This window comes from Emericellopsis cladophorae, assembly GCF_022114955.1.
Source record: "Emericellopsis cladophorae strain MUM 19.33 chromosome Unknown NODE_5_length_938552_cov_118_678949, whole genome shotgun sequence".
NCBI lineage: Eukaryota > Fungi > Ascomycota > Sordariomycetes > Hypocreales > Bionectriaceae > Emericellopsis > Emericellopsis cladophorae.
In genome coordinates this window covers 527760-541191 of record NW_026250930.1, presented here as the reverse complement: position 1 = coordinate 541191, position 13432 = coordinate 527760, and the positions used below count along the sequence as shown (strand labels likewise).

At 53.1% G+C, this 13432-nt stretch overlaps 6 protein-coding genes across 6 annotated transcripts; 2 read left to right on the top strand and 4 right to left on the bottom strand.

Moving 5' to 3' along the window:
* Window positions 1–2418: 2418 nt before the first annotated feature.
* Window positions 2419–3230, top strand: J7T54_004728 (uncharacterized protein; the record flags this gene model as incomplete). Its single annotated transcript, XM_051503413.1, has 2 exons — window positions 2419–2545; window positions 2605–3230. The coding sequence occupies 2 exons, from the start codon at window positions 2419–2421 to the stop codon at window positions 3228–3230; spliced, it is 753 nt and encodes a 250-aa protein (XP_051365038.1).
* A 506-nt stretch (window positions 3231–3736) lies between these two features.
* J7T54_004727 (Mitogen-activated protein kinase spm1) lies at window positions 3737–5111 on the bottom strand (the record flags this gene model as incomplete). Its single annotated transcript, XM_051503412.1, has 3 exons — window positions 3737–4750; window positions 4809–4941; window positions 4999–5111. The coding sequence occupies 3 exons, from the start codon at window positions 5109–5111 to the stop codon at window positions 3737–3739; spliced, it is 1260 nt and encodes a 419-aa protein (XP_051365037.1).
* Window positions 5112–7480: 2369 nt separating this feature from the next.
* Window positions 7481–8018, bottom strand: J7T54_004726 (low molecular weight phosphotyrosine protein phosphatase; the record flags this gene model as incomplete). The annotated part of the gene is made up of 3 exons (XM_051503411.1): window positions 7481–7735; window positions 7788–7879; window positions 7937–8018. The coding sequence occupies 3 exons, from the start codon at window positions 8016–8018 to the stop codon at window positions 7481–7483; spliced, it is 429 nt and encodes a 142-aa protein (XP_051365036.1).
* Window positions 8019–8776: 758 nt separating this feature from the next.
* Window positions 8777–9460, bottom strand: J7T54_004725 (uncharacterized protein; the record flags this gene model as incomplete). The annotated part of the gene is made up of 1 exon (XM_051503410.1): window positions 8777–9460. One exon carries the CDS (start codon window positions 9458–9460, stop codon window positions 8777–8779), a length of 684 nt encoding a protein of 227 aa, XP_051365035.1.
* An 842-nt stretch (window positions 9461–10302) lies between these two features.
* Window positions 10303–11541, bottom strand: J7T54_004724 (putative lipase-like protein; the record flags this gene model as incomplete). The annotated part of the gene is made up of 1 exon (XM_051503409.1): window positions 10303–11541. One exon carries the CDS (start codon window positions 11539–11541, stop codon window positions 10303–10305), a length of 1239 nt encoding a protein of 412 aa, XP_051365034.1.
* Window positions 11542–12465: 924 nt separating this feature from the next.
* J7T54_004723 (Prohibitin-like protein) lies at window positions 12466–13360 on the top strand (the record flags this gene model as incomplete). The annotated part of the gene is made up of 2 exons (XM_051503407.1): window positions 12466–12795; window positions 12848–13360. The coding sequence occupies 2 exons, from the start codon at window positions 12466–12468 to the stop codon at window positions 13358–13360; spliced, it is 843 nt and encodes a 280-aa protein (XP_051365033.1).
* Window positions 13361–13432: the final 72 nt, after the last annotated feature.

Sequence of the window (13432 nt, the reverse complement as noted above, 5' to 3'; positions counted from 1 at the left end):
GGTTATTGCTTGAGAGCCAAAGAAACATGTATACAAAGTCTGGGAACGGGGTGCGATAAACAGCAGATGAGCTGGTATAAAGCGATGCTAACTAGTCTAGTGCCTGACTTGTGGCTCATGGCCAGCTCATGAAAGGGCCAGTCCTTCACATGTACGAGATACTCAACTCGAATGCCGCTGCAGTTTGCGTGCAGGGCTACTTTCGCCACTGCAATTCTGCTGGTGGGGGATGACAGTGCTTACATGGCCGCGCAGTCTTCATGTACCCGGTGTCCAGAGTGACACTGACACATTGACACATTGACGACCTACCTAATTCAGGACGAAATGTTGCTGTTTCATCTGGACTTTGCCTACTATTTGTTAGTGTGCCAGAAACGACAGTTTCATCCTCCTTCACTATGTTCACTCTTATCCAATGCACCTAATTGATGCAGCAGCTCACAGAGTACGAGACCTTGGAGGAGAAGAGACGAGGGCGCAGCGCGAGTTATCGGCTACATGTAGGCACCTTTCTTACTCCAGTCAGCCTGATATTCGCACCGGCACCGTTGGTCATGCCCTCTGGTGGGTTTCGTCATGCCGTTGGTCCTATTTTGTGCATAGGGCTAAATGCTAAGCGACACAGGCGCTTCTCGGGACAGCTCCCCGCAACAGAGCAAACAGGTCCCCAGTGTATTCAACATACTGCGACATCGTTGAATTCTTCTTCCACATCCGGCCGAACGTTTGTCTAAAGGCTAGGATGCAAGGGACCATCCATTACTCTGTTGAGAGCCTACCTGGGCGGTCTAACGGCCCTGAAACTGAGGATGCGGGGTTGAAACTCGGGGGAGCGGTTTCAGAGCTGTGTTGATTGACCGTGTGATCTGTCGAAGCGAAACTGAATACTCGGTAACTTAGTTGAAACTGAATTCTGGGGTAGGCTAGCTTGAAGCTTGAGGGTGACATGCGCCATGTAAATGGTATGTTAGATGCATCTAGCTAGTCTAGCAAACTCAATTCAAATAGAAAAAGTCGGGAGATGGGGATGAGCTGCCGGTGCTACTCCCTCAACCAACGTGTTTGAAGATATGCAGAACCTCGCATGTCGCCAGTCCATATCCGGAACATGCAGAACGTCTGTTGAGGATGCTAGTGCTCTCGATGTAGATGAGGTACTTCTTGAATCCCACCCGTCTAGGGACTGATAAATGTAGCCAGAAGGATCGCATTCGACAATTCAACCTGCGTACAGTTGAGGTCACAGTACGTACAACGTTTAGTTCGATAAGCTGCTTGGCGGATGGGGCACAAAACCCGCGCGCCCCTCTTCCCCGCCAATTGAGTGAGGCATCTATTTTAATCCTTCGCCAGGCGGCCAATGACGGTGCCCAGATTAAGCGCGCTGGCGGTTAGGCGCATTGTAGAGATGAGGGCCGGAGGCTGGGACGCATGTCTCGGTCTCTGAAGAGATTTGCACTCCAGGCCGCACGTGGGCATCACGACACTCCTCTGGCGAGATCGGCGTGCCTCTGCATCGGATCAGACGGAGAATGTTGGTAGTACTGCGTACGTAGATCCAGGGGAAAGGGGGAATCGTCAGATGCGTGTTTGGAAAGGCTGCAAGGGCAAAGGCTGGTCGGAGAATTGCTCAAGGTGGTGACCTTGGCCTTATTGGCGATAACCGCGCTACCGAGCGCAAACAGCTCTCTCATTCGCTGCGATGGGAATTAATCCCCACGACGCGCAGTCGGCAGTACGTATACGTAGTACAGTACTTAATTGTCCTTGGCTTGTCCCGCTTAACTCCGCCGCCATCTTCCCTCAGCCGTCAATGCTCAAGAGTCGTCTTTGTGGTGAGTGTTGGCGGCGTCAGCCTCCTCGACAAAGGACCAGGTCGGAAGCCAAATTCAGGGCGTGGCAGACAATATACGACGTACTATCCGTAGTACTCTCAACTAGTAGAATTTGTCGCTCAAGGCACGGCAATTGTGCGCACGTTACAAAACCAACATCCTCTCAGGCGCATGCAGATCAACTTGACTCGTGGGAGAGACGCATGTTGCAACTTCCCCTTCGGAGAAGCATCCTTGCATTCTGCCGCCCGTTGCGGGTGGCCGCCTCTCGGCGCGGCCTGCAAGGATGCCCTTGGTAGCCTTGGCGGGCGCTTGAGAGGTCTATAAGACGAATGCCCATCCTGCTCCTCCAGCCTCGTCATTACCAGTCCAAAGACAAACCTCTCTGAAAGCACGTTTTCCCCCTTTTTCCTCTTTCTCTTTCCTTGGGTATTTCTTTGCCGTATCTCCTTGCTGTACACGACATCCATCCCTCGCGGCCCTGCTTTGCTGGACTTACACGGCCTATCTGAGACAAACCCTCCACCATTGACACACAAGAAACCAAAACACTCGCCCGTCCGTCCATCCACCAAACATTATGCTCTGCAAAACATTCTGCATCCTTGCGACGGCGGCCCTTGCCGTCGCCACACCCGTCAAACGCCAAAGTGGCCCTTCATGCGGCGCCAGCCGTCCACGCCCGACACTCCCCGTCAACGGGGGTGGTAAGTTCATGGAAACCTCATAATGACCAGCTTACGCAATTCTGACTCTTTCCCTCAAGAACATGAACTCGAGAGCCCCGGAAAGAACCTCAAGGTCAAGCACATTGCCCTCGGTTTCGGCATCCAAAACTACACATGCAATGAAGACCTCACCTCAAAGGCCACCGGCGCGCTCGCCATGCTCTACGACGTCACACCTCTGTACCCGGGCCAGTCCGACAAGTCGCTCACCATCGACGCCTTTGACGCCCTCCCCTCCAACACCCTCTACTCGCAGGACATCCCTCTCAACTTTGCCCAGCCAGACGCCACCATCGCGGGCGTCGACCAGGAGGGCTCGCCGTTCCCCGGGACTAACGACCTGGTCGTCGACGGGCTGAGCATCCCCTTCTCCGGCCACCACCTCTTCAACGCTGACGGCGTCCCTTACTTTGAGATTGGGGATGGGGAGATCGACTTCTTCGCCTACAAGATTGACAACATCAAGGCGCCCGCCGCCGCGGACGACGGGGTCGAGGGCACTGGGACTGTCGACTGGCTGTACCTCGGTGCCGTCGACGGCAGTTTGGGCGCGACACTCGCGTATAGGGTCCGCACCGTCGGAGGTGTTGCGCACAAGTGCACTGGTGCCGAGGAGGGGGAGATCAGCACGGGATACACTGCGCAGTACTGGTTCTTTGGGTGAAGCCTTCATGGTGGCAGTTTTGGATCATAGATACTGGACTAAGGACTAGTTGTGTCTGTCTCACACGGTGTCTGGCGTCATAGGTAATGGATGGGGTTTCTTCTCTTCGTTCTTTTGAGACTTGACTAGTGAAATATTATAGAAGAAATTAGCAAAAGATCAATGCCTCCTCCCTCTGCGATGTCCAACTAGCTCACCTGTGAACATGGCATTCAGTAAGCTCACATGCCCAGCCTTGGTCACGCCTTAGTGCGACGCTTTGCAACGGGCGCTTGCACAGATTGCCGTGGCCGCTTGGCGACCTATTTCTCATCTCCCTACCTTAGTTATTCCACACACCGATACATGTAAAGGAAAAAGGAAAAAGGACATGAAAGAAACAGTCTCATGGCGCAAGGGTTCATTACTTGCGCGTGCGTCGTCAAACGAAAATAGAAATATTGTCCAAGCGTCCGCTCGCTCCTTTGTCTAACACGTAAGATTCACCACACCGGACCAACCCCTTTTTACCTCCGCGACGCATCCAACCCACCGGCCAAGTCCTGCTCAAGCCCGCCATGCTGTCCGACATACTCCTGCGGACGCGGGTCCTCGGCTGTCCACTGTCCATTGTTCTGAGGCATGGGTACCTGACCCGGCACTTGCTGCTGATTAGGTCCGCCGCCCTGCGCACCACTCCCTGGCGCTGTTCGCACGCTTTGGCGGAACCTATGCACCTCGTCCAAGATGCAGCGGCGCATCTCCCCAACATCGTCGACGACCTCAAAGTCAAAGTTGAAGGTGGTCGGGCAGTCCGGCTCGTCCGAAGCATCGTGCCAAATCTGAAGGTAGGGGTGCTCGAGGGCCTGCTCGACGCTGATACGGCTTGAGGGATCGAACGCGAGCATCTTGTCCAGCAAATCGAGCGCGTCTGGGTTCGCGTTGGGGAACAGCGCGGGGAAGTGCTTCTTGGGCATGAACGGCAGGTTGCGCACATACTCCTGCGCACGGGGCGAGCCGATGCGCGAGAGTGTCTCCTCGTTGGGTGTGCCGAGGATGTGGAGGATCTGATTGAGCTGGTCGACGTAGTCGCGACCCTTGAAGAAGGGCCGGCCTCCGAGCAGCTCAGCAAGAATACAGCCGACAGACCACACGTCAATGGCCTTGGTGTAACTCTGGAAGCTGAGCATGATCTCGGGCGCGCGGTACCACCTGGTTGCCACATATTCGGTCATGTACCCAGCGTTCTCCTCCGGGTCGACTGAGAAGCCACGAGCCAGGCCAAAGTCGCAGATCTTCAGCTCGCAATCGGCGTTGACAAGCAAGTTGCCAGGTTTGAGGTCGCGGTGCAGGACGTTGGCCGAGTGGATGTACTTGAGACCGCAGAGGATCTGGTAGATGAAGGACTGGAAGTGGGCGTCGGTCAGGGGCTGGCCCGAACGGATGATGGCTGCCAGGTCGCATTCCATAAGCTCCTCGTAGAGATATGTCTCGTTGAAGTTATCGGGACGAGGAATGTCCATGTCATAGAGGCATGCAATCTGGACCCCCTTTGTCAGTGGCTTGCTTCCATCTAGTCTGCAGTCGGGACGTTCTCACGTTTCGATGCCCCCGGAAATGCTGCAGCAGCTTGATCTCGCGCAGGGCACGCTTGGCCAGGATCTTCTTGCTAAAAACATTGGTGACCTTCTTGATAGCGACGCCCTCGTTGGTCTGGCCATTCACGGCGGCGCTGTTGACTCTCCGTCAGCATCACGAAACGGCGGGGTAAGCACAGACAGTGGCCTACCAGACGATGCCATATGCGCCCTGACCGAGCTCCTTGGTCACGGTGTACCGCTCGTCGACGATGAAGTCTTGGTTGAAGACCTTGAAGACCTTGCGCCCCTGGAGGTCTGCCATTTTTTATGTATGTCTTTGTCCTTGTCACCGGTGCGTGTTGAACAGGAACGAGGGATTGGAGAGAGCTCGAGAATGCGAGCGAGGGGTAGATGCAGGCGCCGGTACGCGCGTTGAGGGTGAGGAGCGGGGCAGTCGAAGAGCAGTGGCGATTGCTGTGCTGCGTCGAGCAGAGTGAGGCAAGCGAACGAGAGGAAGATTTCTCAGGGCTGAAGTAGTGATAGAGGGACAATAACGAGGGCAGCAGGACAGAGCATGGTAGGCCCGGATATTAATATGGATGATACATCAAAGGTTGGCGCGTAGAGGCGCAAGCGCAGCCCAAGAATAGCCTGTGGGGTTCCGTCTGGCAGGAGGGAATAGTGGGTGCTAGCCCGCCAGGTGATGGTGATTTGGGTACGTACCTGTCTTATCAGACTTGGGCGATGCTGACTGCAGAAGCTGTTAGACCAATGGCTGCGCCTTGTCATTTCAACCCGGTATTGAGGCAGCCGCCGACGCACGAATCACACGCAACAATCACACCAGGGACACAATGCAGTCCTCGCTCCTGCATTGTACCTTCACAACTGCTGCATATCGATGTCAATTTTTAGACAGCGTTTATTAATCGAGGCTGACGCCAATTCAGCTAGCCTGCAAAATACCTGAACTTAAAAGGATCCCAACGGCTGGAGATTGGCCGAGTTCATTTAGGGGCCGAAGTCCAAACAGGTTCGCGCCCTTTCAGCATCCGTGGTGATGGCTCCATTGCCATCCAGGAGCCGCGTTTTGCTGGGCGTCTATCACTCGCGCAACTCCCTCGGACATTGGCCAGAGGCCGCTCCCTGCAGAATCCCGGATTTCATAAACAATAGACGCAACGAAGTTAGCAAGTCGTTCATCAAGAGCGTTGCCAATTGGTCAGCATGACCGTATTGACGAACCATGAGCTACATTTTGTAGGTATGTGCGTCTTCTTGAACAGGGCCATTTGCGGACAGGCCAAGTTGTATAAGCTTGTGCCGTCGCTTCGGCCATTTATTGGAAACTCCGCCGACGTCTGCTAACCTGCTATTCGTGCCCGATATATGGCCATTCCGACGTCAGCAACCATTTATACGCCATCCTCTCGAGGATCCAGATTCAGACTTCAACTCCCTTGGGAGCTTCAGGAATTCGCGCCGAGGTGACGGAGCAACCCGACACTTGGGAATAGAGGACCAAAAACGTCAGTAGAGTAAGTATCTGTGTACTTGTGAAAGGAGATTGTTCTTTTCTTCCATCCCATCCCGGCGTCCTAAATCATGACGAACTTAGATAGACATAGTACAAAAAGGGGTGGGCAGGTCAGGTATGTCAACACTTGATAGGTGCATATACCTCTGCATGCATGTAGCGAAGCACTGGCCCGGGGTGGTATCGATACCCCTGAAATGCCTAGGCCGTAGTGTAGTTTGTGCCTGGATAAGGACTGGGACTTGATGCGAGGGCACATTTGCGTCGCTCTAGTGAGGCTTGTCGGAGGGCTGACTTGGTTCTTTCGGCACGTTGTACCAGGAGCCACGGCAGGCTGAGGAGCCATGTCCGAGACTTTACGAGACGGCAAACTCCTGTAACAGCAGGCCCCCAATGAGTTGCCTATGCCAGTCGAAGACTTCATTAGCGAGCTCGAGGCGTCCGTCGGCTCTTGCGTCGATCAAACACGCTGCAATTTTACCCAACCACAACCTTAAGCCTACACGGCTTGAGTAAAAATGTACAACTCGTCAGCCTCGTAGCCTTACATGCATGTATATTCAAAGCAATAGTATCATGTCCGGGAAAATATTTCGTCTAAAGTCTCCGCCTCCGTCATGAATGCTTCGATGGTTCCATACTCCCTCGGCAGGTACCATAAAAATTGGGTTATGGCTCGGAGATTGCTGCGATTAAAACACGTAAGAATAGAAATATGTAAACAATCTACCTGAAGTCAAATAAAAACTTGCTGGTTTGATAATAGGGTTCCGTGAGACTGACGCGTTGCCAAGATGAAAGGTATCTCGACCAGGCCTTTACGCTCGCCACAGAGTCCTCCAAATGTCTTTGACATTTTGAACATTGGCCGCGCTGTAGACTATGGGTTCAAGGAAGATAGTAAAAAGGACAGAACATGATTCTGCCCTAGTCGTGTGGATTTCGCGGCCAGTGACACTGCACCCTTCACTCGCATTGACACATCCTGTTCTGGCTTCACACAGGGCTCATCAATGGATAGACTCCATGATGCAGATGACTTTGTACATATTTATTTTCTAGTCTTTTTATCTGGAAACACCCCATGTGTGTCAGTCTTCTATTTCTAGCCCTATGATCATCTTTCCGTCTGTAAGCCCAAGAGTGAGCGTTGTCTAATTCTCCGTCGCCACCACTTCGTCCAGGAAGTTGCGCGCGAACCGGCTGCATTGCTCAAAAGCCGTCTTGAATCCCTGATCGCCGCCATAGTACGGGTCGTTGACAATCTCCGCCTTGCCCGTGCCAGAATACTCTCCAAAGAGCATGACTTTGGCTCTGTCGCCACTTGATGTTTTACGCCGCAAGTCCGACAAGTTTGAACGGTCCATGGCGAATACATAGTCAAACTCCTGAAGATCCGAGTTCTTGAACTGGGCTGTGTCAGGTAATGAGATGTGCAGGGGTGCGCGGCATGGAACTGACTTTGCGAGCAGCATGCCGGTAGTCTGTGATGCCATTCTGTTCCAGCGTGGCCATCGTCCTCTCGTCAGGGTCATCACCAGCGTGGTAAGCGCCTGCAATATGTGTTCGTTACTAATGGAGCTACAATCATCCCTGCTGTGTCATAGTACCTGTGCCACAAGAGTCGATTTTCCCTATGCGCCCTTGGTACTGCGGGTCTTTGACGGTGTGCCGGAAGATGCCCTCTGCCATTGTGGATCGGCAGATGTTGCCGAGGCAGACGAAGAGAACAGACACAGGCTCAGACATATCTGTGAGTACGATGCAGGGCTTATCGAGATCAGAGAGGAGGAGGCTGAGGCAAAGTGGAAGAGGCTATGGATAGATTATCGATACCCCGCGGTAGTGGTACAGTGCGCCTGTATGTCAAAGCTCCCCAGTCTGCACTATACTTAGGCCCAAAGTGGCAGTGTGGCACAGTGCGTCACACCATCACAGATACCCAGCAGCCTCACATTCTTTGAACGTGCTGTTCAATATTAACTGGCGAACTTGTATGCTTGTTCAGCCTTATTCTGATTTGGTCTCGTATCCGTGGTGAAATGAAACGATTTAATACCAGCATATGCGGCTCTTGTCAGCACAGAAATGACCAGGATTGAGCCCGACAGATCGACTTCAACAATCAGTGACAACCAGGATAATACGAGAACAAGATATAATCGTTGCTTCGTTAATATGTACACTCATTGCTAAGCATACAGGTACGTCTGCTACCCAGAAACCCAGAGAGGGGACTTGTGACCTGCCGACATGTTCTTCACCCTTCGCTGTCCTGCCTCGTGCTTTCGACTATGCCCCCCTAGCTATCGACCAGATTTTGAATCAATCCCATGACGCCGTGCTCAGAAATAAATGTCAGTGTGTACATTGGACCCGAAGTCCATCCTGGTGGTTGTTACCCAGTTCTGCGTTGGGTCGCGCGCAGTGCTCAAATATTGTACAATGGCTCAAGCCTGGATCTGTCGTTCCCTTCTCAGGGTTTCCAGGACTCCGATCATGCCAGTATTGCGGATTCTTTCCAGAACCAAGCGCATCCCATCGCGGCTCTTGCCCAGCTGATCCTGCGTCTTGTTCGACGCGAGGCTCTCAATCGTGGAGCCGATCCTTTTCGCGCCCCAACCGGAAAAGAACCAACCGTCGCTCTGTGCTTGGGCCTGGCCGAATTTATCTCGCAGCTTTTCGCCAATTTTGGATCGGAAGTCGACCGTGGTGGTGACATCAGTCTCGCTTGTGATGCCACGGTTCGTGGGGATGGCAAAGTGCTGCCGCTCTATGACGGACAGCACGCCAGTAAAGTTGAGGTTGCGCGACTCGGTGCTCATCCAGCCTTCCCGAATATCCACGATACTGGTCTCGAGAACATAGGACGACTTGTCGCCGGAACCGCCGCCTGTCATGCTCGTTGGCAAGAGTTTGTATACCGCGCCAGGCATACGGCTTTTCTTGAGATGAATCCTTGTAGTATGGAGACGTTGTGTTTCTGGGTCGACATGGCTGGAGATGGTGTCGGTGCTGAGGACGTGGGTGGCGAAGGGGTTCAGACGTGGCGATGAATAGCGAAGAAAGTACGCGAGGGTGACGGTCGGAAAGGGATGAGAGTATGTGTGCGTAGTTGAGTGTTGAAGAACCATTGTGAAGGTGAATGTCGGAAGGCTAGCTCGAAGAGAGTATCGGCTCACGCGGTGTGTCCTGTCGCTGATGCTGCCCTACTGAGCTCGGCCAAAGATTACGCAGCGGATCATGCCCTTCAAGTTTTCGACACAATCGTGCTAGAGGAGGAGTATCGCTCGCGCAGCAATCAAAGTATGAGACGACAACAGAAGATGAATGAGAAGCTGGGAGTGTTGTGCAGAGGTAAGAGGAGGTGGAAGATGATGGAACAAAAGGTCGAGACCGTTTGGGAGGAATCGACTGATGTGCTGCTGGACTTACTGCACGGTGTGTCGGCTCGGATTGGATTTTGGTGGTTGCCACCCTTTACGCCGTCTCATTGGCCGAAGCAGTTCAGGAGTATATGCTCGTGTTGTGATTGGTCATAGCTGCGGGGTCTAACGCAACTGCTCGCCTGAGCCGTCTGGGGTAAGACGGCGTACCTCCGAGCTACGTCGTTCAATTGGCCTGGTTTCATGTTGGCTGAAGTTCTTGCTATCTTCTCCGATTCCTAGTGTGCTCGACGTCATGACATAGAACGTCAATCGTTAAAGGATGAATCTACACTTCTTCTGAAAATCGGCAGATGATCAATTGGCACGTGGGAAAGCAAGTCAATTTCAAGGGGGCCTTCAGTCATCCAGGTGTGTGCACAACAGACGACCGACACGTTTGTGTAAGACATTGATTGATTTTGTGGACATTCATTACATTAATCTTTGAACGAACTAGAGCCAATGCTGTATGTACTTTGTAAGTCTATAGATAGAGACGCTGATACGATATTTACATATCCTAGCCAGAAGCACAGACATTGCCCGCTTCACCTCACAAATTCGGACTGAGCATAGTGCTTCAGTACCAACTTGCCCTCGCTGAACGCATCCCTGTCCATCCGCACAATGATGGCTGCATGGCTATGCCGGATTCTTTGGATCCAGACGGGATACTTCCGCCAGTTGAGTGTGTCCAGCCCATCAATCATCTCGAACTGAGCTGGGGCCAATGCCAAAGTAGGCTCCGAAGCTACAGACATTCTGCGCTCTCTCTTCATCCGAGAGCGCTGGTCAACTCCCAGATGTTCCGCGTCGGACTCATCCTCGGGGCGCAGATACTCCTGCTCTTGAGAACTGTTGATCGTCTCAAAAACCTGTTCGACTTCCTCCCGCATCTCTTTGAGAAGGACAGGGACTCGATACTGTTCGATTCTGACGCCCTCATGTCCTTTCTCGTAGAGCTTGATGCGACTTGAGCTTCGTGCGTTCTGCACGATGGAGTTCAAGAGATATCCGATTACGCCAATCGGAACAAAGATGCCAAGTGCAATCATGAATGGTATCCTCTTTAGCCACCGCAGGCCCGCCACCGTCAACGACGAAAAGGAAGTCGGATCTGGGACTTTGGTATAGGCCTTGTAAGGGTTCGCAGGATCAAGTATGACGTTGTCATACCCTTTCACCCAATTCACCCTGAGCGAGTCCAGATCCCTGTATGGGTCGGTCTTCTGTATTCCTGTCGTGTAGTACACTGCGCTGCGATCGTTGACAATGTTGCAGTATAATGTGTGCCGCTTGAATTTCCGCATGCCTGACATGAAGATTGATTTGGGGTCTGCCAGCACAGCCAGCAGCGGTCTTCCAGTATCGCGGAACTGGTCAATGATGAACAACTGACGTCCAGACATGGACAGCGTCCTCGCGCCGAGGACGTTCCAGACATGGTTGTGCCATCCCTTGAGCGGCGATCGCACGCCGAGATGTGGTGTCGCAAACGTTGTAAAGTTCATACACTCGACGCGATCGAGAATACCCTTGGCTTCCAGCAAGCCCACAGCATAACGCGACACAAGCCCACCGAGTGAGTACCCAATGATACTCAACTTTGTAATCTTGCCACCTTTTTCCTCAATCATCTTCATCTCTTCTTCGATCTCGTGGCATACACGCTCGCCCCCCCGTTCGATGCCATCGTAGGTGAAGCTACCGCTATTTCGCTTGGCGAGGAGGAGATACAGCTCTTCGGGAGGAAATGTCGCGCGCAAACTCTTCGCAATGTTGTTCATGTGATTCGGGTTCCCCCATAGCTGTGGATTGTGAGCCTCAACAATTTCGATGACGCGGACACGGGATTGGTTGGAGACTCACACCATGGACGAGCACGCAAAGGTGCTGTGCTTTGGTACTGCCACCAATGTGCTCCATTATGCGCGGCCGGCGTTGGATGATCTTGACTCGAGGAACTGTGTCAAGGAGACGAAACAGAGGAGCGGAGGGTAACTGGCGCCTCAGTTGTTGGAGTGGCATGGCGAGCGCACTGCCCGCCTTCCTTACTGATGTGAACCAAACTGTGTGTTGCGACGCCAATTCCACTCGAAGCGCAACTTCCGCTAAAGTCCATCAACATCCGCGCGCGGTCCCTTCCGAAATCCGAATGCCGATTCGTTCCGCAGGATCTCAAGTGAATCATGGATCCCCGACACCAGCGTCTGGCGCCTCAACATGTAATACTCCGTACAGACGTTTAGTCCGGCACAGACACGTCAAAGGGAAGGTGACTGTGCCAAATGATAAATGATGAGGCAATGGCCATAGACAGCTGGAAAGTGCCAGGCTTGGGTACTCCGTAGCGTAGAGTTGTCTTGAAATTTGACACAATCAGACGCAGTGTCCTAAGCAGCACAACTGCACCGCATAGCCTCGATGATTGTGAGATCCAACCCGGTGCTTACAGTGATGAGACCAGATGAGTATTTCCGGTGACGTTTGTGAACTGTAAGAATAAATGCAGATGCTGTGCTTTTATCGAGAAACAATCCAATGGTCCGTCGGGTTGTCTTCCTTGAGGTATTCTCAACTCTGTCGATTACTGGTCACGTGATTTCGATGGTAGCTCGAAGACCTGGATGCATCACCACTTCAAGCTCCGAGTCCCGAACAGCTTCACCATCCCACAAAACCCGAAGCCATCCCCAACGCCCGTTTTCAAGATGGCCAACATTGCACGGGCTCTCAACTTTACCTACCGCCTCGCGGTCCCAGCCACCGTCGGCGCCTTCTTCGCGAGCCAGGCCATCTACGATGTCAAAGGCGGGACTCGCGCCGTCATCTTCGACAGGCTTTCCGGTGTCAAGGAGGACGTCATCAACGAGGGCACGCACTTCCTAGTCCCGTGGCTGCAGCGTAGCATCATCTTTGATGTGCGTACCAAGCCAAGGAGTATCTCAACGACGACCGGCAGCAAGGATCTGCAGATGGTCAGCTTGACGCTCCGTGTGCTGCATCGACCAAACGTGCAAGCGCTCCCCAAGATTTACCAGGTACGTTGGCACTTTCTAAATCCAGTGTAGCGCATCGCTCTGACTTGACAAGAACCTCGGCGCCGATTACGATGAGCGTGTCCTCCCGTCCATCGGCAACGAAGTCCTCAAGGCTATTGTCGCCCAGTTCGATGCTGCCGAGCTGATCACCCAGCGTGAGGCCGTATCCCAGCGCATCCGAAGCGATCTCACCCGCCGTGCCGCCGAATTCAACATTGCCCTCGAGGACGTTTCCATCACCCACATGACTTTTGGTCGCGAATTCACAAAGGCTGTCGAGCAGAAGCAAATTGCCCAGCAGGATGCCGAGCGAGCACGCTTCATCGTTGAGAAGGCCGAGCAGGAGCGACAGGCGAACGTTATCCGCGCAGAGGGTGAGGCCGAGAGTGCCGAAGAGATCAGCAAGGCGATTGCAAAGAGTGGTGACGGCTTGATCCAGATCCGAAAGATCGAGGCGAGCAGGGAGATTGCCCAAACATTGGCATCCAACCCCAATGTCGCATACTTGCCGGGTGGTGCTGGGAAACAGGGTGGTCAGTACCTCTTGTCGGTTGGCAGGGCGTAAAGATGGACATGGGCAGGACGGATTCGCCACTTACTTGATGAATTGTACTACAAGGACTGTACTTCTACTTCT